This window comes from Malaya genurostris, chromosome 1 (genome assembly GCF_030247185.1).
Source record: "Malaya genurostris strain Urasoe2022 chromosome 1, Malgen_1.1, whole genome shotgun sequence".
In the NCBI taxonomy this organism is placed as follows: Eukaryota; Metazoa; Arthropoda; class Insecta; order Diptera; family Culicidae; genus Malaya; species Malaya genurostris.
This window is the reverse complement of record NC_080570.1, coordinates 1,214,935-1,238,508: the sequence shown is the minus strand read 5'-3', so window position 1 is coordinate 1,238,508 and position 23,574 is coordinate 1,214,935. Positions and strand designations below refer to the sequence as shown.

The window sequence follows — 23,574 nt, the reverse complement described above, 5'->3', positions numbered from 1 at the left end:
ACTGAGTGCCGAGCTTTGGTTGTAGACAGGACTAGCATGTGAAAAAAAAACACAGAACCAGTTTTGCCCTGATCTGACTCATCTTCTTCAGATAAACATTCTAACTGCATGAGAGTTTAGTTATTACTGTTATTAAAGCTTGATAAACGCTGAGGTTGGGTTGGAATCGATAGCAACAGACAGCAACACCTTGCTCGAAACGATCTGAGTCAACGGATTCCACGCAAGCAACTGTGATCTGTTATTAGATGCTAGCTCTCTAGTAGGTATGTTATTAACAAAAACATACAAAACAATCAAAGTATATCTACCCGTCCGGACAAAAGTGAATCTACCTGGCAGAGCAAAAGCGGATCTACTTGCCACCAATACCTGTCTCACTTGGAAATCCACTGCGTGCTCTACTCTCCGTCACATCTCATTTCGTAGACTTCAGTTTGTACACAGCGCTCACTTCGAAAGAACGTATTTTGATATGATCCCCAATTGCATCTTGTTGATATTGATCGTTGTCGTCATTCAACCGGGTAGGTTTCGTAGTTCCACTGAATGTTATCGGTTTGTGAATATCAAATGTTTTTTTTTCAGGTAAATCCCAACGATTGGCGAATTTCGAAGGGGCTCATGTAGCCTTAATAGGATGGACCGATCCGACAGATGGCAGCATCAAATTCGATTGCACGGGTTCGTATTTGGGACGAAACATGATTCTGACTGGAGCACGTTGTCTCGAACGAAACGGAACCCGTGCGAATGTTGTTCGACTCGGTGAAGCTATTGGGTTACCGCGGGATTTTGAAGTTGATAACGTGTCCGTTCATTATCGGTATCAGGCTGAATATTACTACCACAACATGGCGATAATATTCCTCAAAGAGAACCCGCAGATGGTATCCAGTAGGTTCAAACCGGCATGTATATTTTCAGTCGAGCCACCGTTGGATATCAAAGTTCATGTTGTTGGTAGAGATTCGAGAGGTTCGTTCCAGAAAACTTCTGTAGATCTTGTTGGTTCGGATAAGTGTCACGAGTATTACACACCGACGAAAAAGTTTAAATACGGTGCTTTGCTCGTTTGTTGCATGTGCGCTCGTAACCCGACAACGCAAAACTGTGCGGTAAGTGTGAAACTAGTTTGAAGTCCCCGGCCGTTAAATAATTGATCGTTATCTTCGGTTGATAGAGCGAGCTGGCATCTCCTATGCAAACAATTCTGGAGAAAAACGGAAAGCGTGTCCCATTCTTGGTAGGACAGAAAACGATAGGGAAATCGTGCGGCTCAAAAATACCGGGAATCTACACGCGGTTGAGCTCAGATGGACATTTGCCGTGGATTTCAACCATTGCTGCAATGGATTTCAAGGATCATGACGGTAGGGTCCCATAATTAATAAACGTTTTAAGAGTTTTCATTAGTACATTGCTATTTTAGCTTGCATCGAACGGTATTGAACTATTACAGGAAATAAGTAATCAGTCAGTGTATTCAACTGAGGAAGGTTATCCGGAGAAAAAACTACTAACCACGCGCACTTCAAAGTTAACAAAAATGCTTGTAACACTAAATCCGTAACAATGGAATAAAATCTTTATTTATCGGGGCAAAATATATTTATTTAAAATTTGAAGTTTGGCATTATTAGCTTCTAAGTTGATTTATCTATCGTAGCCCGGTACTCTATCTGTGCGGACATTAATAACGACTTGAACATTCTGCAATTGATAAAACAAATTATTATGACACAGTTGTAAATTTTCAATTTTAATTTACCATTTTCTTGAAATTTTAACCCCGTAACGGTTTCTAACCACTCGAAATATGATCCATATCGGGTGTAAACGGCAGGAGTGCTGGTGCCACAGGATTTTCCAATCGATTTGTGCCCTATGAGGAAAGGAACCTCTTTTCCGTTGCGTTTCTTAATGATTTGTATAGGCGAACTATGTTGAGTCTGAAAAAAGGGAGCAGTTTTTTTTAACACACAAAAGGATACTTTTGCAATCAGTGTTACCGTGCATGGGTTGGAGTTTGTGCTCCGAGCACAAAAGCAACAGAGTAGCACCCCGAACCGCAGCTTTAGGTTTGGGTTGTAATATTCGTGACACTTTTCCGATCCTACCGCTAGTAGATTTGTTCGTACTATGCGATCCTTGATTGGTCCAATTAGTTGGATCGGAGTGTTGGACTTCAGATGCACTTTCTCGATACACGCAGCCTTGACGACGGAGGAAACGGATTGTGGGTTTCGTTCGAGCTGAGCGACTGCCATGTTGTGGTAGTCGAACTGAGGCTTATAACGATAATGAAGAGTAATGTTAGCGATGCGTACATTGAATCCAGTTGATAATGTGCTACCAAAATGAACAATATCCGGTTGACGGCTGAGGAGGAATGGAATTTAATAAAGTTTTTATAATAATGGTTATTGTGGATGTTACCCGTTCCTATTGGCACAGTGTGCACCAAGTACAATCATATTTTTTCCCAGATATGCTCCCCCACAAATGTAGGTTATTTCTCCATTGGGTTGGGTTTGACCAATCTGAACCTAAACGGTAAACAGTATGACATTATTTCCAACTAAAATATGTGTAGTTTTCCTTACCACGTGAGAGCTGTCTTCACTGTTAAGTGATTGGCACATTCCTGTCAAAAATAAAGAAGATTTTGTTTGTATATAAAAATTCAACTTTATCGAATTAATCACATTATCTACCATAATGGCTGCCACTGATCACCAACGTTAGCATCATCGCCCAGATGATCATCGCTATCTTCATTCTATCAGCTGCTTGCACGCACTGTGAATCCCGAACTGAGCTGAGGCACGATCCACAAAGTAAGTTTGTGGGGATGACCGGGATGCAGGTAGTGTGTTTTTCTTTTCGAAAACTTGTTTTGCTGCTGCCTGTCTTTTGTGTAGGATCTTATCTTTATTCTTGTACTTCGAGCTGTGAACCGTTGATGGCATGATCAATGCAGAGGATCTTGTTGGTTCGTATCAATAGAACAATGGAACTCATTGATTGGCATAGCGGATTGGGCATTAATATTGACTGCCGGTATATTGACGTTGGTTTGTAATGGACAAAATCTTACTTCCGAGTTTATAAAGCTACAACAGTGATAACGAGAAAGCCTTTCTGTGATTATGGAAGTTTTCCGGAATGGCACAAAGTTTCACCATTTGTCGGTAACGCATGGAGCAGACTAACATAAAATTGCTTTTTCAAGTGCTTGCCTTTCTTCAGTGATTCGCATTCCAACAGGATAGTCATGGGTTACGCGCGCTAAAGACAAACATATCTGAAGCATTTGCATTGACCTATGCTGTTTCGCACAACGACCATATTCTAAAGGTGGCGCTACGTTCCATTACTAGTGCGGTAGATTTACTATATTTGCTCGCCTTTTTCAGTGTTTATCTCTGTGACAACCGACAACCAGTTGATAAAAATAAAGAATCTCACTTATCAACATTGATTACAGCGCCCTAAGTGAGGATACAATTAGAACAATCAGCGAAGGTGCAAATAGTTGCAATTCGAGCGCGCTTGTGTATTGTTTGTCGAAGCAATAAGCAGTTAGTAGTATGAACTGGTTTGATTATATCGTGTTAATATGTTCAGTTGTTTCTTGTTTGGTTTCCGAACTGGGAGCTCAAAACGAGAGATATTATCGTTTACCGAACAACACTAGTCCAATAGGATACGATTTAACTCTTACGGTAGATTTAGATCGTCTGATATTTTCCGGCAAGGTCAATATTTCATTAGTGGCAGCAACACAATCAAAAGTGATAGCATTGAACGTGCGAGAACTGGATATTTCCAAAGTTTCGTTGAATGACTCAAATGGTCAAAGCATTGGAGTTCCTACATGGGTGATGCAGAATGATTCCGAAATAGCAAGATTCAACTTAGACTCTTATCTAGACATTGGACGCACTTATCAGATGGTGATCGAATTTGCCGGTAACATCACAGACGACTTGAAAGGACTTTACAAGAGTTCGTTCTATCGCGGTACAGAAGAAAGGTTGTATGATCTAATTGAATGATTACAATCTGTAAATTCTAATTGAGGAGAAATTGTGATATAATTTTAGATTCATAGCAACTACGTTCAATGCGGCGGCATATGCCAGGAAGATTTTTCCTTGTTACGACGAACCACATCTGAAGGCAAAATTCAAGTTTCGAATAAATCATGCATCAAACTTTCAAGCACTATCGAATATGCCGGTTGAGAAAATTGAACCGTAAGTTGACGTGACCTACGTTCTGGATGTCTGGTTCATAGATCACTTTTTTTTTATTTTTAGTACCAATTTTGAAAACGTAAGCTTGACGACATTTGAGACGTCACCATTGATGTCAAGCTATTTGTTTGCCTTTGTCGTGTCGGATTTTAGTGCACTTCGCGTAGACCAAACTTTTGCAGTTCACGCACAGCCCAGCGTTATTGATTCCATGAGGTATGCACTAGATTTTACGAAACAGGCAATCGCACACCTTGCCGGTTACTTCAAGCGGCCATATCAGCTGTCGAAGCTCGATATAGTGGCTATCGACGACTTTCTGATGGGTGCTATGGAAAACTGGGGGCTCATCACCTACAAGTAAGTATGCTTAGAAATGCATCGAAAAGAAAAGAAACAAATAACTTAGTATTATTTTTGTCTAATCACGGATTGTTAATTTAATTTTGTCGTCAACCTAGCCCGATCGTAGATCGATTGAAAAATATGAAGTAATGTTAGTCGACACTGATTATTACTGTACATATTAATTCCCACATTTCAAGTTTTACGGGAGAGGGTTAGTATAAATTTGAATAATGGATGAACAGCACACTTTTGAATGCGATCGAACTACCTTCTAAAGTATTTTGCCCACTCCAACGAAGGTATCTTCAAAACACGCATCGAAAAACGTTAGCCATGTAATATAATTTTGACGGGTGGTGATACGACGAAATAAATGAGGGCTAAATCAGGGTTATATGACGGTTGACACATTAATTCGTTGTTTCAAACATTCTTTTTACACAATGTGCTAAAGCTCGCATTGTCGTGATGGTAAATGATATTTCTTCATTTGTGGTTCCTTTTTTCTATTTTGCCGAAATCTTTTTTTTTTTCGAAGAAACAGAAGATTATTTGCTTCGATGCGCTCCGTGTGCCAACAACTTTTGTTGGATTTTGCTCGTCTACACCCATACAGTCGACTGTTGTTTAGTCTCGGACTCGTATGGATAGATACATCATTCGTCGCCCGTCACTATTTGATAGAAGTGTTCAGAAGCACCGCGATTGAATTTTTTATCATTTCCGTTGACTAATCGACACGAGCGTTTTTTTAATTATATGTCAATATATGCGGTATCCAACGTGAACAACTGCTTTCGATGGCTGAATATTCCTGCAGTATTGAATATATGCCAGTGAAACGAATGCCCAGGTATCTCTAAAATTATTGAGCAACACTCGTATGATTTATTTTGTAACATGATTAGAAGTTGAATTTCTTAGCGATGAGGTTGAACACATTTTAGAACGTTCGTGTATCATCGATATAAGTAATGTTACTGGTAAATATTTTTGTCGAAATTGAGCTGAAATTATTCAGGCCCAAAATGCTGTACAATTGCAAAAAAGGTTACGATATTTCAAAGTCCATTCACATTTAGGCAGACATTTCAAATGTTAGTGTGGTACATCTTTTTGGTTTTGTTTAGACTGACGCTTTTCGTTTACCTATTTGGAGATTGTGCCAATCCCTAGGTGCTGCAAGTAAGGGTACAAGGGTATTCGGGAATTTTAGGAAACACTGTTTTAAAAATGTGTTTTCATATAAATTTTTATCACACTTTCAAACGATGTTATTGTTTGTCGGTGTCGGTAGCATAGTGTAGTGAAGTGAAGACCATACTTGGGGACTCGAATTTAGTGTTCGACCCCCTCAAGTAGAAGGTAAAATAGTATCTAATTCTTTCTTCTGATCATGCTTATATGAGCCTGCTTAGGACCGCTTTTTCGTTCTACATTTATAACTGATTCAATCTAGAATACCTCTTCGTCTTTTCATTTCATAACTTTCACCTTTCCCATTTAATGCTTGCCTAAAAGAATTTCGTTTCACATATCTCAAAAAAAAAAACGAATGAATGAATTCTCTACCTCGTAATGTATGCAAAATTAATTTTAGCTCACTTCTAGGTGGATTAATGACAACATTGATTATATCAAAAGATGCTTTTTTTTTTTTGGGGACGGGTATAGCGTGATGGGATAGTCGATGCCTTTCACGCAGCCCGCCTGGGCTCGATTCCCAACCCCGCACATAGGGTCAGAAAGATTTTCTGGTCCGAAGAGGCGAATGACCTAAGATGTTAAAGCCTCTATAATTGAAACAAAAAAAAAAAAAGATGCTTTTTCAAACTTTTTCAAACAAAAATTCTTCTAAAGGCATGAAAACACCACAATCAACCCCCGAGGCACAACTAAAAAAGAACGCGTGTTTTAAGGGGTTACACCACTGTAGAAAAAAAAGGGTACTTTTTTGGGGAATTATTTTGGGATCCAAAAAATGCAGTAATCCGAAATTTGTATAAAGCACTTTTTAATATGTTTTATATTTAAGTACAAAAAATGATCAGTTTTAAAAATTGAAAAGCAAAATGGTGGCTTGGCGGCATTTCTGCGAAAGTGCTGCATTTTGACGGCCGGAAACATAAGTCAAGTAAATCTTGACCAATCAATTCAAAAATTTTACAGAATATTCTCGGTAGTTATCTCCACAGAGGTACGTAGGGGTAAGGTATCGAACAACAAGTTAAAGGACTAAATGCATACTATTTTCATTATTTTGCCTACAATTAAATAATTTTCATTTTTTTTCGATTTCCAGAACCTCCAGAATTGTTTACCGGAATGAGCTGGACAAGACGGAAAAAAAGCAATCGGTCACGAAGATCGTATTTCATGAATTGATCCACCAATGGTTTGGCAATGAGGCAACATGCGCTTGGTGGTCATACGTTTGGCTGAACGAGGGGTTTACCGTTTTTCTCGAAAGCTATATCCTGGACCAAATACATCCTGAGTGGAGATTGATGGATCAATTTTTAGTGAACGAAATGCACCCGGCAATGGAACGGGACGTCATGCCTGTGACTCGAGCTATGACTAAAGTAGTGTTTACTCCAGAGCAGATAGGAGGAATCTACGATTTCGTAGTGTATCCGAAAGCAGCGTCCGTTATTCGGATGATTCATGCGGTTGTTGGATCAACGGTATTTGATGAATTTGTAGTACAATATTTAGAGGATCGTAGTTACAAACATTCCACGGAAGATGATATGATCCGTGTACTTCAGAATGTTGTGACTAAGCACCGTCTACAATTACCGTCTATGGAGGAATTTGTCAAAAGTTGGACAAACAATCCTTCCTATCCTGTGGTTACAATAATTCGAAATGACACAAACTCCGCAATAGTCAGCGCTAATCCTCTGAACACATTCTACATACCATTGCCATGGATTTCGAAGCACGGAAAATCTGGTTTCGAATGGTTTCAAACTTCGGATGATAGCAAACGAATTATTTTGGACGAAACTGTTCCCAACGAATGGATTTTGTTTAATCCACATCAGAACGGCTACTATCGTGTTAATTATGACCGAGACAATTGGAAAATGTTGATAGAGGAATTGAACCAGAATCACAAAAATATACCAGTACTTAGTCGAGCTCAACTGATTGACGATGCGTTGTATCAGGCTAGAGATGATCGTTTAGATATTGAAATACTTCTAGGTGTACTGACTTATCTACCACAAGAAACTGACTTAATTCCTCTGAAAGCAGGCTTTAAGGCGTTCAAGCTGCTTAATCGTCTGTTTCGTGGTAACGAATTCCACGAAGCGTATTTCGTCTTCCAAGGAAGAATATTGGAACAAATCTACGACAGAATGTTGATGAATAGCATGGATGATCATATGTCGAAATTGTATCGTGCCCAAGTTAGAGAGGTTTCGTGTGAGATGGGAGTGACGCAGTGCTTGTTAGATGCAATTGGAATGTATGATGGGTTCGAACTTTTAGATCCTGATCTGCGTGCTTCTGTTATTTGTGGTTCTATAAAAGGAAGTGAAAATTATACCATTTGGGCAATGACACTAAAACGCCTGATTTACATCGTCAGAAATTTCGAACAGAAGAGGATAAACATCGAAGAGTTTGAAGATATTTTGTACGGATTTGGGTGCTCGATTAGTCGGGAAAGGCTGGAAAGTTTCTTGTTACTTTCTCTTTCCACTACCGAAACGCTTGAGCGGCAAGACCGTGTTAGGATGTTCAACTATATTGCTAGAAGTGGAGAAAACGGAACCGAAGAAGCTTTGGTTAGACTAGTCAACGATTTTAATACCCTCAAGAGAAGGTAAATTAAATTTTTCGTTGATATTTGTTTTTTTTATCGATTTTTTGTTTGATTTCAGCTATGGATCTTTAACAGAAATAGTCAGTAATTTGCGATACTCGATTAGCACACAGAAGCAGTTGCAAATGTTTTCCAAATTCATGCGCAACCACACGGACACAGATTTGTTTAGCATTCAAAATGAAGTCTACGAAGTCTCAAAAAGTAACATTCGATGGGCTTCGGAGAAGCTACCTTTAATATCAAAATGGCTTGTTGATACCAATTCTGCGGAAAAATCTTCTGGCATTACAATTAATATGATAATGTTCATCATTATAGGAATTTTACACATTTTTGTGAGAAAAACCTACATAAACTGAGTTCAATTTTAAAGAGATCCGAAAAGCCAATAACAGGTTATTTATAAAATGCAACTGTGTTTCGTTAAGAGTTCAACGGGATGGCTTGTAAACGAAAGCACGAAAAAACAGAATGCGTGTGGCTGTTTGGGCATAGGATAGGTGCGTGTGGATGGAATCAGTTAGGCAGAAACTGTGACCGGGTAGGGTATCATTAGCATACGAAAATGATTGAAGAGAGTGTTTTACATGTTTATTTTTTTGTTTTGCATTACGGAACCATTGATTGATGTTCGCCACAATTTTTCATTACCTTTATTACCTCGTTACAAAAGAATTTTTTTTAAAGTCATGTAAACTAGACCCACGTTCCGCTTCTGCCAACGTATTTGTTCATCTAACCGGACAGTGATGCTTTTCTCAAGGTCACTTGAAATGCTTAGGGCTTTCGTTAATTTAAGCAACTGTTCGGCATTCGTACTATCAACGATTTCATTGGCGATTAGATCGATTATTTTTTCCACTTTCCGTTTGCTGCCAAATCTGAAATAATTCATATTGTAATTAGGAAATAGAGTATTGAAATTATATACTTACAGGTCATCAATACGGTTAACATTTTTGTATAAAAACGCTAGTACTGTTTCCAATCCCACTTCACTTTGGATTACGGTGGTGGATATAAATTTGCTTAATTCCGCATTGTTAGCAGTGTTCTCAGCTAGAAATTCCATTACCTGGTTCAGTTGCTCTCGGTTACCTACACATGCAAGTGAATTACTTAGGTAAAGTCTACTTAGTGAGTCTGTTTGGACTTGTAGGGCTTCTTTGAATATTTGTACTTCGACTTGGCGTGCGTTCCTCAAGCCATTACAATACCATTGTTGTTCGACTTGAGACTGGATAGCCAACAAATGTGCTCGTTGTTGTGCGATATTCATCTTCTTTTGGGCATAATCTTTACATTTACTTTGTCCTGATCTACAGTAAAGATCAACGGCTATTACCCGTACATCATGATCATTTGCCTTCTCACCCATGCGTTCCTCTTTACCATATGTTTCTATCAAAGTTTTAGTTAGGACGCTGAGGTACTGACGGAAAAGATTCAACGCGGTTTGATCAGGACTGAGCATTTTCTCTAACCGTAGTATGTTACGGTAAGCCGCTTGCCATGGCAGAAAATCACTATTGTTTCGTAGATGGTCCAGTATGCGAAAACTAGTCTCATGATTCAACTCACCGGCGTGTGCTAAATTCATGGAGTCGTCAATAAGTTGACCCCTGGTTAATTGATCAATTGATTCCGGTTTTGAATGAAGCAACAGTTCGAAAGCCTTCCACATAGCAGAGTCATAATTCACTCGATAGTATCCTCTTTGAGCAGGGTTCACGATAATAACACCGGTGTCATTTCGAATCGGAATGCTTCTAACTATTTCCTTTGATCCTTGCGGTAACCAGAAGAGTGATGTTTGGTCGTTGACATTTGAACTATCGTTTGTCAAAAGAAAGATTGGAATCCACCAAGTCTGATTATTTTCTGTTGGTTGTTCAGTTAAAAAATAACGCTTTTGTTGGAAAATTACGTCTTCACTTTCGGGTATTCGCATAACAGTGATTATTGGAACACCTGGTTGGTTAGCCCAGGATCCTAGAATCTCAGTCATTGTGAAGTTTGGTGGAAGTTGACTGTCTTCAAGAGCTGCTCGCTGGAGACTATCGAACAGATTTCGCGGCTCTACCACGGAATTTTGGCTACGGGAATGAATTTGTTTTAGTAAAAGACTTGAAACTGATACCCGATTCTTACTGTTCTTTGATGTAGTATTTTAATCCTTTGAGATAGGTCGGCTCCCCGAGTGAGTAGTGCAGCATCCTGAGCACACTTGCAGCTGTAGAAAAAATCAAATTCTGAATGGATCAAAGAATATCACGTTACTTACATTTATCATAAGCAACTCTATCAAACAGCCTTTCAATTTCTGGTACTGTTTCCACGTAATGTGTCATTGGTCGCACCGTTGCACTGCCATCCGTTAGAAGAGCAGCCTGAAGAACTGAATCGGAAAATCGATTTTTTATCTCTAGCTCAGGATGCGTTCGGTCACTCAAGTAATATTCGTACAAGGTTGCAAATCCTTCGTTGAGCCATAGATAGGACCACCATTTCGGTGCCAGTAGGTTCCCAAAAAACTGATGAGCGAATTCGTGTGCTATAACCGTTGCGACATCTCGTTTTCTGCTCTCTGTTGATTCATCGTTAACCAAGAAATATGACTCTAAATAGGTAACCAGTCCCCAGTTTTCCATTGCTCCTGCGGAAAAGTCAACGTTTTGTATTCCGACACTGTCAAGTTTATTAATTTCAAATGGATGATCGAAATATGTCTGCAGTTCGTTTATGAGCTTGACAGATGCATCGAGTGAGTAGTCCAGCTGATCTGCGTGTGTGGGACGTGCCATCGATTGAATTGTGATCTTTTTAAAATCATTAGCAAATTCCCGTTTCACGGCAAAATCAGATACCAAGAATGCAAGTAAATATGTTTGCATTGCCGGAGTCCGTTGAAAAGTAACCAGTTTCTTTCCACCGGATCTAAAGAATGCGAATAAATTATTTTGGATAAGATTCACACGGATGCAACTTACTGTATAGAAATACTGGCGATATCAGCATTCGATCTGGCATGATATTCAGCTCCACATGCAATTCGTACGTCGAATGTTGCCTTGATCCCCGGTTCGTCAAAGCAGGGAAAGGAAGACCTCGCATCACACGCCTGAAACTGAGTGATTCCCGCATATTTCAAATTACCATCATTATCGTTATAGCTGGTCCGGTAAAACCCTGATCGATCATCGCGGTCGATACTGTTCACGAAGTCAATTTTCAACCATATCAAACTGCCTGTGGTTAGCACAGATGCTGTGTTTACAATTAGAAATTCACGCTCATTTTCGAATTCAAAATTCACTATTCTGACAGGCACGTAGTCACTATTTTTCATGGTGATATTAACGATGGTGCTTCTCGAGCTGTGCAAAACAATTTGTTGTGTGTTTTCTAGCACTTTTAAATGAATTTCAACAGTTCCGTTGTAGTCTAACAAACCTTCATGAATATCAGTATTTATAAACAAATCGTAATGAACAGGAATAGTATGGTTCGGTAATCTGAAGCTATCGAAACATTGACAACCCGTTAATGAAACAATCGCGGCTATAAAAAGTACAACTTGAAAACCCATTTCGTATGTATGCTCAATGGCTCCCCGACGAAGTGGGACTAATCCGAGATCCTAGCCCCACGCCCAATTTATACGTTTTTTTCTCAGCGGCTCAAATGGATCACACCAATTCTATCTTATCTTCTACTAAAGACAGTATTTTGTTCGTTCAAAATACAAGGTGAGATGAAAAAACTGCAACAAAGTAAAACGCCATAATTTTTTCATTTTTTTTTTAAATTTTATTGAATGAAAGCAAAAAATGTCGGAAATAACATCAAATTTGAGAATCGGTTTAGATTTGTTCGAATTGGCCACCTTTGGCACGAACTATGGCCTTCAAACGGCCAATGAAACCATCACACGCTGCCCGAAAGTGGCTCTGCGGTATTTTGTCCCATTCTCGGCGAAGCGCTTGCTTGAGATGATCGACACTTTGGTATTTTTTAGTGCCAACCTTGCTTTCCAAAATACCCCAGGCACAATAGTCCAACGGATTGGCATCCGGAGATTTTGGTGGCCATTGTGCGGTGGAAATGAAGCGAGGAACCTCATTTCTTAACCATTCTTGGGTGGCGCGTGCTGAGTGCGATGGTGCTGAGTCCTGTTGGAATGTCCAAGGTCTGCGGCCGAAATGTTTGCGTGCCCAGGGCTTCAGAACTCCCTCCAAAATATTTTCGCGATAGATTTGCGCATTTATTTTGACCCCACGGTCGATGAATACGAGCGGCGAGCGACCATCGGCTGTTATGGCGGCCCACACCATCACCATGGCCGGCTTTTGAGTTCTGGTGGCCAACCGAAGTTGCAAATTTTCAGCTGACCTCTCTGGCAAGTAAACAGGATCATTTTGTTTGTTTACAAACTGCTGGATAACGAATGGTTTCTCATCGGAGAAAACCAAATTCGGCAGTTCACCACTTTCGGCCAAGCGAAGCAACTCTTTAGCTTTTTCGAGTCTAACTTTTTTTTGCGCATCAGTAAGATCTTGCACTTTTTGGAACTTCAATGGCTTTAGTCCAAGCTCATTTTTCAATATTTGCCGAATGGCATATTGCGATATGTTCAGCTCACGAGCCATTTTTCGGCCACTGCGACGCGGATTTCGTTCAATTCGCTTCTTCACTTTTCGAACCATTTCTGCCGATGTTGCTGTTTTTTTTCGTCCACTTCCTTGACGTCGGGCTACGCTACCAGTATCACGGTAACGAGCGATGGTACGAGACACAAAAGATTTATTCACTTTTAAATGCTGGAGGGCTCTAACGATAGCCACTTGTGGTTTTCCAGCCAAATGCAAAGCAATCACACTATCACACTTGAATTCCATCACAAATAACTTTTTTTCTGAAAAATTCCCACCAAAATGCTTTTGTGCGCTTGTAAATAATATAATGAGCTGTCACTAGAATAAATCTGACAGCTGTGGGACGAGCGGTTTAGAAATGACAGCAGTCTGAAGTTGGTTGCAGTTTTTTCATCTCACCTTGTACAACTCTTCATTTCTCCATTACCTTACCATTCGCCGCCGCGGACGGTTTAAAGGGGGCAACAACTATTAAGACTCGGAGAACCTCGGGAACAATCAGTTTTATTTATTTATTGAATCAATTCATGCATACATCATCTCCATCATCGTAAGTCTACCCTAGGTGGAGATTTCAAGAAGCTCGACACAATGGCTGCGTTCCGTTGTACCCATCTTCGGTTGTACTGCAGTTTGGCTTCGATGGTGGGCAGAAGACTGGGTGCCACCCGTTGGACGAACTTTGTTAGCTTTGCGACCGCCCCCGTTTCAACTGTGTACTCTGCCATGTTCTTCAGTACAGTAAACAATTCGTGTTGGTTCAGTTTTCTGTAAATGTTGGATGTTGGGTACAAATAAATGGAAGCAATATGCAAAACTTACATTTCATCCAGGAAATCTGGTGATTTATCGATAAATTCCAGTACCGCATTCAGTCCTTTGGATGATTTTTGATAAATTGCTTGAACTGCCTGAAGCTTTTCACTTTCTTTGAAGGATTTTGATTTGATAGAGTCTAGATATTGGAGAATAACATGTTCATTCTTGATGCAAGCCAGCGCTTCTATGACATGACTTCGAATGTTCTTATCGCGTGTGGAAATCAAGTTTTCCACAACCGTCGTAAAATCATTGACATCGATTTCCTGAATCTGATGACAAATGATCTGTCGTTCTGTTTTGGAGCGCAGACTTAACGAAGACGATTTTTTCAATGTATCAAAACGAGCTCTCGACTCAGCTTGGCATCGTGAGTCAATTTTACATGCCCATTCGAGTGCAATCAATCTGCTTTCTATGATATTAGCCGATTCTCCCTTGACGGAGTTGATACCGTGCACGGTAAGAAGATTCACTGCAAGATGAGCTGCATAATTTTCTAAGTGCTCCAATGATTGTTCGTCGTCGCGCAACATTCGATGAAGGAATTTCAATGTGGATGCGGCCGTTGCCCATGGGACATATTCAGTTTCATACTGCAAATAACTGAATATATTGAATGCTGTGTCATAGTCGAGCTTACCAGCATGGGCTAGATTCATAGAGTCATCGATTAGCTGAGATTTGGATAAATTATCGATTGCATTTGTATTTGCGTACAAGTTGTAGATAATATCCGCCCAGGTTTGTGGGTCGTAATTTACACGATAGTAACCTCTGGCTAGCGGGTTGATGAGAACAAAATCTCCTTCTTGCAGTTCGATTTCATAAGTAACATTACTTTTATTTGGAGCCATCCAGAAAGCTGCACTAGAGTTGTACTTTCCATCGCTACTAGGAGTAAAGTACGAAATTGGAATCCACCAGGATTCTTTCCCTGGCATTTCTTGTGGTTCGTAATAGAATCGTTCTTGATTGAATACGAATACATTTGTATCTCCATCGCGTCCCACGGTGACCAAGGGTGCCCCAGGTTGGTTCGACCAAGAAGCAAACACTTCGTGCATGGTCATACCACGCGGCAGCTTGTCATCTTCTTTTACTGCTTGCTCTAAGCTATCGAAAAGATCCAGTTCAGTCACCACTCCATCGTTTTCGCTGTTAATAGATTACATGAAAAAAATCTTGCTCTGCACAATATTCTGTCACTTACTTGTGTTGAATGTAGTATCTCAGACCTTTCTTGAATGTACTCTCGGATACCGCATAGTTTAGCATGCGAAGAACACTAGCAGCTTCAGTTGAAAAGAGTCATAATTAAAACTTATTTGTTTTGTGTGTTTGAAGAGGGATTTGAAGTTACAAGTGGCTCTACAAAATTATTGTTCCGTTTTCAGTAGGGATTTTTTGAAATATTCACGATTCAATATTCGATGATTTATAGGTTGATTTTTCGTGAAAATCTGATTGTCTGGCATTCATATTCAAATGTATATCGAGAAGTGGTACAAAAACCAAAAATCATGCAGTCATCTCTCCCAAACATATTCTATACAATGTAAAAGGGCGTTGCAATGAACTTGTTCTTCTTCTTCTTTTCTGGTTGGCGTCACCTCACTTGAAATGACGCCGATTTGATGGTGCATCAACTAAGGCTATATTGCTAGTTAATTATTGTTTATAGTCCAATGGACTTTCGTTTCACTGGACTACAAGCGAAAATCTTACTGTGTGGCTGCGTCGAATCGTCAAAGTACGGATAAAAATTCTTTCTTTCTTGCGAAATACTCGAATTTTCTCCGGACTAACACGAAGCAACGTGCTCACCAGTCGAGAGTTTCACCGGAAGTCCTAATAAACTCCTTATCATAAATACCTTCTTCAATGCAAACACCCGTTGCTTATTTTCCACTCACTTATCTCTCTCCCCCATTGTTCAGCACTTGTACGCACAGCATACACGCTAACCTAATCATACTCAAACTTATTGCAGCTACCAGATTATCACGGATGTAAAGTTCTTAGTTCCGATCATACACAAAACAAATTCGCAAAAGTTAGAACAAACGGAAGTCCAGAGTTTCATAAAATGTTACAAAGTATCCGGAATTAGTATATTAAATCTCGTGACTCTTTTCATATACTGAACCTATGGATAGATATGCCCCCATGCTTACATTTTTGATATGCGATGGAGTCGAATAGCCACCTAATACCGGTTTCTGCGTAATAAGTCATCGGGCGAACAGCAGGATCAGCATCAACCTCCAATGCATATTCACGAACCCAACCGAATCGTTCACGCATGTTGAACTCTGGATGACTCTGAAAGAAACCAGTAGTTAGCTGTAAGTCCTTACTTGTATCCAGACTGCATTACGAATTCAGACACATAGTATTGATATAACCGAGCAAATCCTTCGTTCAGCCATAGATAAGACCACCATTTCGGTGCTAGTAGATTTCCGAAGAACTGATGCGTATATTCGTGACCGACGATTCCAACCACATTTAGCTGCATATCTTCACCGTCAGTTTCCGGATCGAACAAAATAGTAGATTCTCGGTAAGTCACTAGACCCCAGTTTTCCATGGCCCCGGCCCAGAAATGGTCATTATCGACGGCTACGTTATCGATTTTAGACATTGCATAGCTGTGATTGAAATAGGTTTCTAATTCATGCAAAAATTTAACGGATGAATCGACCGAGTAGGTCAAAAGGTGCTTGGCGGTCGGGCGAGCTAGTGTCGATACAGCCACTTGTCTCGGTTGATGGACAACCCGTCTTTCGATTACAAAGTCCGACACTAAGAAAGCCACCAAGTAGGTTTGCATTCGCGGTGTTGTCTGGAATGTTGTAACCTTTTTATCCCCCGGCCTATAGAAAAATTGAAAATGATAAGTGAAGCTTTCGGGAAGGCTATTTTTTGTACTCACAAAATGGATATTCCAAGCGCAGGAGAATTGGACTTTGCATGGTAGTCGATACCGCAAGAAATTTTAATATTAAATGTCGTCTTAATACCTGGTTCATCGTAGCAGGGAAACGCTGATCTTGCATCGGAAGGCTCAAATTGCGTTAATGCTAAGTGCCTACCAAACACAAACATAGACATTAGGCGGTTAAAATCCATGCATAATCAGTTCATTAGTACTTGATTTCTTCATCGTCGTTTTCGTAATATGACCGATAGAATCCAGCTCTGTCATCACGATCTAAACTATTGGTGAAATCGATATATAAAAAGTATTTTGTACCAGCATGTAGTATTTCCTTGCAGTTGATTATCAAAAACTCTTTATCGTCATCGAATTCAAAGTTTTCGATAGGAACCGATAGATGGTTACTGTTATGTATTTCCAAGCGATCAATGACATTGCGGACACTGTGCAACACTATCTGTTTGGTATTTTCGAGGATTGAGATACTGATTTTAAGATTTCCGATATACTTGAATTCTCCGATATGAACATTGGTATCCAGGTACAGCTCGTAATGTGTCGGAATCGTTGTGTTAGGTAGTCTATATGAGGTGAATTCACGGACCTGTGGGCCGAACGGACTTGCATTACAGACACTAACGATGAGCGCAAAAATCACTACTATTTTAGACATCTTAAGATGTCTCTTGATGATAAACTTTTCGAACAATGCGGGTCGAATTCAATACACACTGTTTATATAGCTTCAAAGATTAAATTTATTGTATGGTTTGAAAATATCTTATCTAGCCGAAAGGTGTCACTTATCTAGTACCTGAATGATGACCGCTTGATCGGTAATCTACGGCTGTTTGATCAAGTACATGCTGTGCGACAAGTATCTGTTTTATATTTGTGGTTGAAATGTTTGTAATAGATTAATTAGCGGCGAGGTAACTTTACTTCCATCAGACGGAGCAAATTGGTTTGAGTGAGACGTCCCATACATAAGACCTTACATAATCGAATCGATGGCTCACTTATTAGGCGCAATAAAAAAAAACCACTTTGAACAAATCTCGAAATTTGAACACCAATTTTCACACATTCAATGGGTTATTCCGTCTGCAAATTATGAAATCACGAAATAGCTATTTTCAATCAATTTTGATCATTTAAAGGTTTTTACATTACAGCGAAATTTTGAGGAAACTATGAATTTATAGTAACCAAAACCTTTAAATGTTTCGTATTTATTGATGACCACCCATTCATCTAAAAGTGGGTACTCGTGTTGAGTAAGTATTGAATCTGTCTAGTGGTTCAAGCTAAGCAGTTTAAACTGATATGCGCTGTTAATTTATTTTAAAACTGTAACTTTTTTTTAAAAACATACAAAGTTGTAATAATTATATGAAACTTTGAAAAAATCGATTTGTTCAAAACGGACCAAAAATCTTCTCAACACAGTGGTATTGCTCTGTCATTGAGCTACATGGAGATGTGAACTATCATGTTCCGAAAATGCAACTCGATTAACTCACAAAGTTATTAGTTGCTCTATGTTATTTTCTGGAAACGCATGTTTAGCTAACTTCAAACGATGGGCATCGTACTGTTAATCATTTCAACAGTTTGCGTATCCTTACTTTTTAGAGAGTGGGAAAATTTTCGAAGGCAAATGATAAATTGCAATCTGATTGCATAGTAACTATCTTATTGTTTATTTCAAGTCGAAAGCAAATCTTACATATTTAGTATTTTACATTAACAACTCTGATAGTTTTATGTGAACACCTTGCGGAATGATCGACTGATTACAGTGTTCTGCTCGTATTCCAACCATGGCAGAATGTACGAATAAAATCTTCGAAATTGTTATTATTAGGTTAAAAACAATTCAGCTAAGCAGTGAAATCCAAAGTGTAGCGATTAACAAGATTACGGATACTGTGATGGTAGCTGCTCCACCCGGTGTAGTAGACGGGGTTTCCATTGTAGTGGTACTACCTGGTGCGGTTGTAGTTGATCCACCGTTAGTAGTGGTAGTAGTTGCAGAGCTGGTAGTAGTATCCTCAACAATTGATTCCGCGTATTCAGTGATAAAACTGCTTGTTATCATTCCTTCGTAGCTATCTTGCCAATCCAAGTTCTTCTGGACCGAAGCACGAGCAGAAGTTGCGATGTCAGAGGAAACGTACAGTCCCAAACTAGTCAGTAGGGCATTTAGCTGTAAAACAAGATTGGCTTTGAACTTATTATAACTGTATGTTGTTTGTGATTTCTTACTTTGTTCAATCCTTCCACTGTATTCGTCCGAGAGGCAATGTTTGCAATAGCAGAATTAAGGGTGTTGATTCCGAGTTTATTGACAAAATCATTGGCCTTATTTGAATCCATCAAAAATTCAATTAGGGCATCGACTCCGGAACGACTACCAGAATAAACCGATTGAACAACTCGTGTGCGCTCACTACTCTTATAGTTGATTTCGACACCAGCACCAGAGCCACCGATTGCGGTTTCCAGGAAGCTCTTCAGGAAAGCTTTGTTCTCTGAACATCCCAACGAGTCGATTATCATCGTCCTAAAAGCCCAGTTTTGTGTAGGATAGATTCGACTGTAGAGGTATGTAAATTCTTTCTCTCCAGCCTCTCGCATACCATAGCAGTAGACAACGCTGGCAACATCGGGGTGAACCTTCACTCCGTCCACAGCCTCCTTAGTGAGGGCTTTCTTAGTTCGATCCAAGCAGTTTGTGTTTCCGGCAATACAAGCCCACGTGGATATGGTTTGTTTCAAATATTTGGCTAGTAATGTTTCGTCTTCGGGAACTGAATCAACCTCAAGCGTTGAGTACACATTTTTAATCAGACTGTTTACTAAAATCTGAAAAGATTCCAAAGATGAGTACTACATCATTGCATTAGAATAGTAATTATACCAAGAAATGATCGTATGCTGGAGTGTCTCGTAATTTACTGTTGAAATACGAAAACACATTGCTGGCGGCAACCCAAGGGGCATAGTGCATTTCGTTCTTCAGGTAGAGCAATAATTTCATTGTAATTTCAAAATCAAGTCGCTCGGATCGTGCTAGCCAGTAGGCATCATCGATCAACTGGGCTCGGTTCAACCGATGGATATTATCATGATTTTCTATCAAAGCGTCGATGATCAAATTCCAATTCCTAGTGTCGTAATTAACACGATAAAATCCAACCTGTTGTTTGTTAAAAATGATCCACTCGTTTTCTGGTACATTAGCCTTCAGTCGGGATGCTTTCGTGGATAACCAGTCGTACGAGTACAGATTACTGAAATCGGCTTTAGATTGAACGACGTAGTTGTACGGAATCATCCATACGTTAGTATTCGGAACTTTTCGATCAGATACGAATCTCTCTTGGGAAATTATAAGATCTCCTGAATCGTATGATCGTCGCACGCTTAAAACTGGGTAACCCTTCTCCGTTGTCCAGGTATCCATAATTGACTTAACCGTCTTCCCGTTTGGTAGGATAGTTTGCCCTAAAAGTGATTGCATTTAATAAAATTTATAGTGCTCCACGTCTTGAACTAATACCTGTAATTGCTTCCTGTAGTCCATCATACAAGTGCTCAACATTGACATTTTTCAGTTCTCTCTCCCATAAATATTTCCGGAGACCGTTAGCCCAATTTTCTTCTCCAAGTACATGTCGCATCATGTTTAGTACACTTCCAGCTAGAAATTAAAAATTCAGTACATAATTATTTGAGTTTTTGTCTTTGTTTTCTCACATTTGGGATAAGCTACTCGGTCAAACAAGTTCGAGATTTCTCTTGGAGTAGCTGCGTTCCAGGTCATAGGTCTGGTTGAATCCACACCATCGGAGACTAATGCAGCCTGAATAACCTGTGGATTGAAAAGTTCCCAGTATTGTTCGTTGGGGTACGCCAAGTGCGCCGCATAGTACTCGTAGAGCGTGGCAAATCCTTCATTCAACCAAATGTATTCCCACCATTCGGGACTGACCAGGTTTCCAAACCACTGGTGAGCAAATTCATGAGCAATAACAGTGGCAATATTGGTTTTTGTGCGATAAGTACTTAGTTCAGGATTAAATAGTAGATATTGCTCTCTAGAAATTGATAAAAACGAAAAATAATTTATTAGCCAATCAACTCAGATAGCTTATTGATAAGTCGTGATATGAAATGATACAAAATTATGAGTGATATGAAATGATACGACAAATAAGATGACATTTCAGAAAAAAAAGTTCAAACCTGTATGTAACTAAGCCCCAGTTCTCCATAGCTCCTGCTGCAAAATCAGGAATGGCAAACTGTTTCATTTCAGGCATGTAGTCATAGTAATCAATGTCGAGATAATCGTTGAGAGCTTGTAGGATTTGATCTCCGGCATCTAGAGCAAATTTCACTTCATCGATAGCATTTGGACGTGCGTAGACACTGTGATCGGAGGACTCTACCATTTCGAAATCTGACACTACGAATGCCAGTAGATATGTGGACATTAAAGGAGTAGTTCCAAACGAGGTGATTTCGTAGTCGTCATCCTGTGGATCAATCATGAACTCCATATTCGATCGAGCTGAGTAAGAAGAATGATGTCGGATCGAAAGAGTAAATTTTGCCTTAAAACCTGGTTCGTCATAGCACGGAAATGCCATACGGGCACTTGTGGACTCGAATTGAGTGGTTGCCAAATATCTTGTAGATCCATCGTTATCGGTATATGATGAAATGTAGAATCCATCCTCGTTATTAGAAAGTCGTCCAGTGAATGTAATGCTCAACTTGTATTCGCCCGGATTGAGAGGTGACTCGCTGTGGAATGTGAGTTGTTCAACTCTACTGTCATATGACCAATCTATCAGCAGTGGGCTTCCTTCCTCTGATACTGGAACAAGTTCAGCATTTTGAATAACCAGTGATCGATGATGTACAACTATGTCATTGGTTTGTTCGACCACTTTCAGATTAATTTGTACAGTTCCTTCGAAGTTGCGGTCTCCACGATGAATTTCGGTTTTTAGTTCAATATCGTAGTGCGTAGGATAGCTAGTCTTAGGCAGACGATACGTATTATCCACTTCCTGGAACGGGCTTAGTTCCGAGGTATCTTCATTCGTCGCTTCCGGTGCAATAAGTGGTGGTTCCACGTCAGCCTGCTTGGAAAGAGGCCGTTCCGCTGTCACAACCACGGCAGCTAAGGCACACAGCAGAATCGTATTGGAAACGATCATCCTAATCGTCCTAGATTCGCACGAGAACTGATTTCTCTTGATGTTTCAGAGTTCAATTTAATGTCTTCAAAGTGCCCCTATAATGATTGCTTTAAGGCTTTAAATGATAGATAAGATATTGTCGCTAGGTTATAGCTGAGCCGATAGTGTTGAGGAGGTACTTGGATTCGATTGATCACACATGCTATCGTTTCGAGAAATTATCTGTACAATGAATGGTGACGAATTATTAGGCAAGTCGTTTTATTGATTAACTTGTTGTTGATTTTACGTACTCATTACGTGCGGATTACTTAACACCTTTCAGTAGTAGTGATTTGAGTACAATTTGTCTGAAGTTTTGAGTGAGCTATCATGACCGTAGAATCCGTAAGAAGAATAGCAATAAATGATGTAGAAAGTACATCCACAGGAAAACCGGATAAGTGAATTTATTTGCGTTCATTATGACTTAGTAAAACCATTGAAATTTTTGTTCCCTTCCCTTGTTCAATGAGTTAAATATATTTATAGCTGTTAGTAGAACCCCTATTTTAAATTAAAACTTGTTTGACTGTTTATATAACATACTTATCTAAAACACTGTTGATGATTACGATCAAAAGCTGCCAAAAAGGATTATTTCAGAGTTGGAGTCGGTCATAATCCACGTAGACCAAAATTTCATTTTTTAACTCCCTTTCCATAGATTTTAATAGGTATTTTCACATACCCTAAAACATCAGATTTTTACAACTTTCTCCATATAATCTTAGTAATGATCGAAAACATTGTTGAAGACACCAAATCAATTAGACTAACCGTTATTGAGATACACACCCTTTAATTTTATTGCTAAATCTTGGCGAAAAGATTACCGAGATTTGCACTACGTTATTCGTGGTAATTGTCTTGACAAAGTGTATGATAACAAAAAATCTCGGTAATCCTTTATTTAGTAAATGTTGATTATTACCGATATTGTCGGGGAAAACTTTACTGTTATCTTGGCAAAAAACCACCCAGACTTAAATCATGAATTATCGAAACATCAGTAATTAAGCGTAAAGAGATTATTCTGTATGGTTGTATTGAATAATAAACACAAACACTAGGATTGAAGAAGGTAAGTCTTTTAAAAATCCTCATTAATTCCAAATATAAACAAAATACACATCTAAAAGCATTTGTGTGTAGTACTCAATAATGCCTCTACCTGGACATAAGTAACAAAATTAATGTATGAAAGCAGATATTTTATTTATAATTTCACTTTCGCATAAGTCAATCAATATGCTTCATGTATTTTGCACGAAATATCGAGATATTTTCTTTTCTAACAACTTAGAACTGCATTTGGTATGTTTATGATATTTCAAGGAGTTTCTGCTTAGGCGCTAAAGAATCAAAATTGTGAATTGATGAGGTCGTCTTTTAGGGTCCTGATGAATGCGCATGCATAATTTAAGACTAATCAAAATATACCAGAATC

General features: G+C 39.3%; 6 protein-coding genes across 6 annotated transcripts; 2 read left to right on the top strand and 4 right to left on the bottom strand.

Annotated features, from left to right (window-relative positions):
• Positions 1-268: 268 nt before the first annotated feature.
• On the top strand, positions 269-1,607 carry LOC131429048 (serine protease Hayan-like). The gene is made up of 4 exons (XM_058593101.1): positions 269-527; positions 589-1,118; positions 1,184-1,373; positions 1,433-1,607. The coding sequence occupies exons 1-4, from the start codon at positions 269-271 to the stop codon at positions 1,450-1,452; spliced, it is 999 nt and encodes a 332-aa protein (XP_058449084.1). The 3' UTR covers positions 1,453-1,607.
• On the bottom strand, positions 1,600-2,830 carry LOC131429056 (serine protease snake-like). Its single transcript, XM_058593107.1, has 6 exons — positions 2,718-2,830; positions 2,607-2,647; positions 2,440-2,549; positions 2,013-2,382; positions 1,772-1,952; positions 1,600-1,713 (listed from the first exon to the last, which is right to left on the bottom strand). The coding sequence occupies exons 1-6, from the start codon at positions 2,779-2,781 to the stop codon at positions 1,694-1,696; spliced, it is 786 nt and encodes a 261-aa protein (XP_058449090.1). The 5' UTR covers positions 2,782-2,830; the 3' UTR covers positions 1,600-1,693.
• Positions 2,831-3,249: 419 nt separating this feature from the next.
• On the top strand, positions 3,250-8,810 carry LOC131430005 (aminopeptidase N-like). The gene is made up of 6 exons (XM_058595028.1): positions 3,250-3,360; positions 3,420-4,039; positions 4,110-4,262; positions 4,326-4,622; positions 6,913-8,448; positions 8,507-8,810. The coding sequence occupies exons 2-6, from the start codon at positions 3,594-3,596 to the stop codon at positions 8,808-8,810; spliced, it is 2,736 nt and encodes a 911-aa protein (XP_058451011.1). The 5' UTR covers positions 3,250-3,360; positions 3,420-3,593.
• A 305-nt stretch (positions 8,811-9,115) lies between these two features.
• LOC131429310 (aminopeptidase N-like) lies at positions 9,116-12,040 on the bottom strand. Its single transcript, XM_058593755.1, has 5 exons — positions 11,442-12,040; positions 10,736-11,388; positions 10,603-10,684; positions 9,387-10,547; positions 9,116-9,332 (listed from the first exon to the last, which is right to left on the bottom strand). The coding sequence occupies exons 1-5, from the start codon at positions 12,038-12,040 to the stop codon at positions 9,116-9,118; spliced, it is 2,712 nt and encodes a 903-aa protein (XP_058449738.1).
• A 1,554-nt stretch (positions 12,041-13,594) lies between these two features.
• On the bottom strand, positions 13,595-17,590 carry LOC131429002 (aminopeptidase N-like). The gene is made up of 7 exons (XM_058593059.1): positions 17,082-17,590; positions 16,864-17,019; positions 16,306-16,804; positions 16,103-16,250; positions 15,139-15,220; positions 13,929-15,083; positions 13,595-13,874 (listed from the first exon to the last, which is right to left on the bottom strand). Exons 1-7 carry the CDS (start codon positions 17,540-17,542, stop codon positions 13,652-13,654), a joined length of 2,724 nt encoding a protein of 907 aa, XP_058449042.1. The 5' UTR covers positions 17,543-17,590; the 3' UTR covers positions 13,595-13,651.
• Positions 17,591-18,548: 958 nt separating this feature from the next.
• LOC131428994 (aminopeptidase N-like) lies at positions 18,549-22,152 on the bottom strand. The gene is made up of 6 exons (XM_058593053.1): positions 21,121-22,152; positions 20,632-20,972; positions 20,435-20,575; positions 19,793-20,379; positions 19,138-19,737; positions 18,549-19,078 (listed from the first exon to the last, which is right to left on the bottom strand). The coding sequence occupies exons 1-6, from the start codon at positions 22,101-22,103 to the stop codon at positions 18,749-18,751; spliced, it is 2,982 nt and encodes a 993-aa protein (XP_058449036.1). The 5' UTR covers positions 22,104-22,152; the 3' UTR covers positions 18,549-18,748.
• Positions 22,153-23,574: the final 1,422 nt, after the last annotated feature.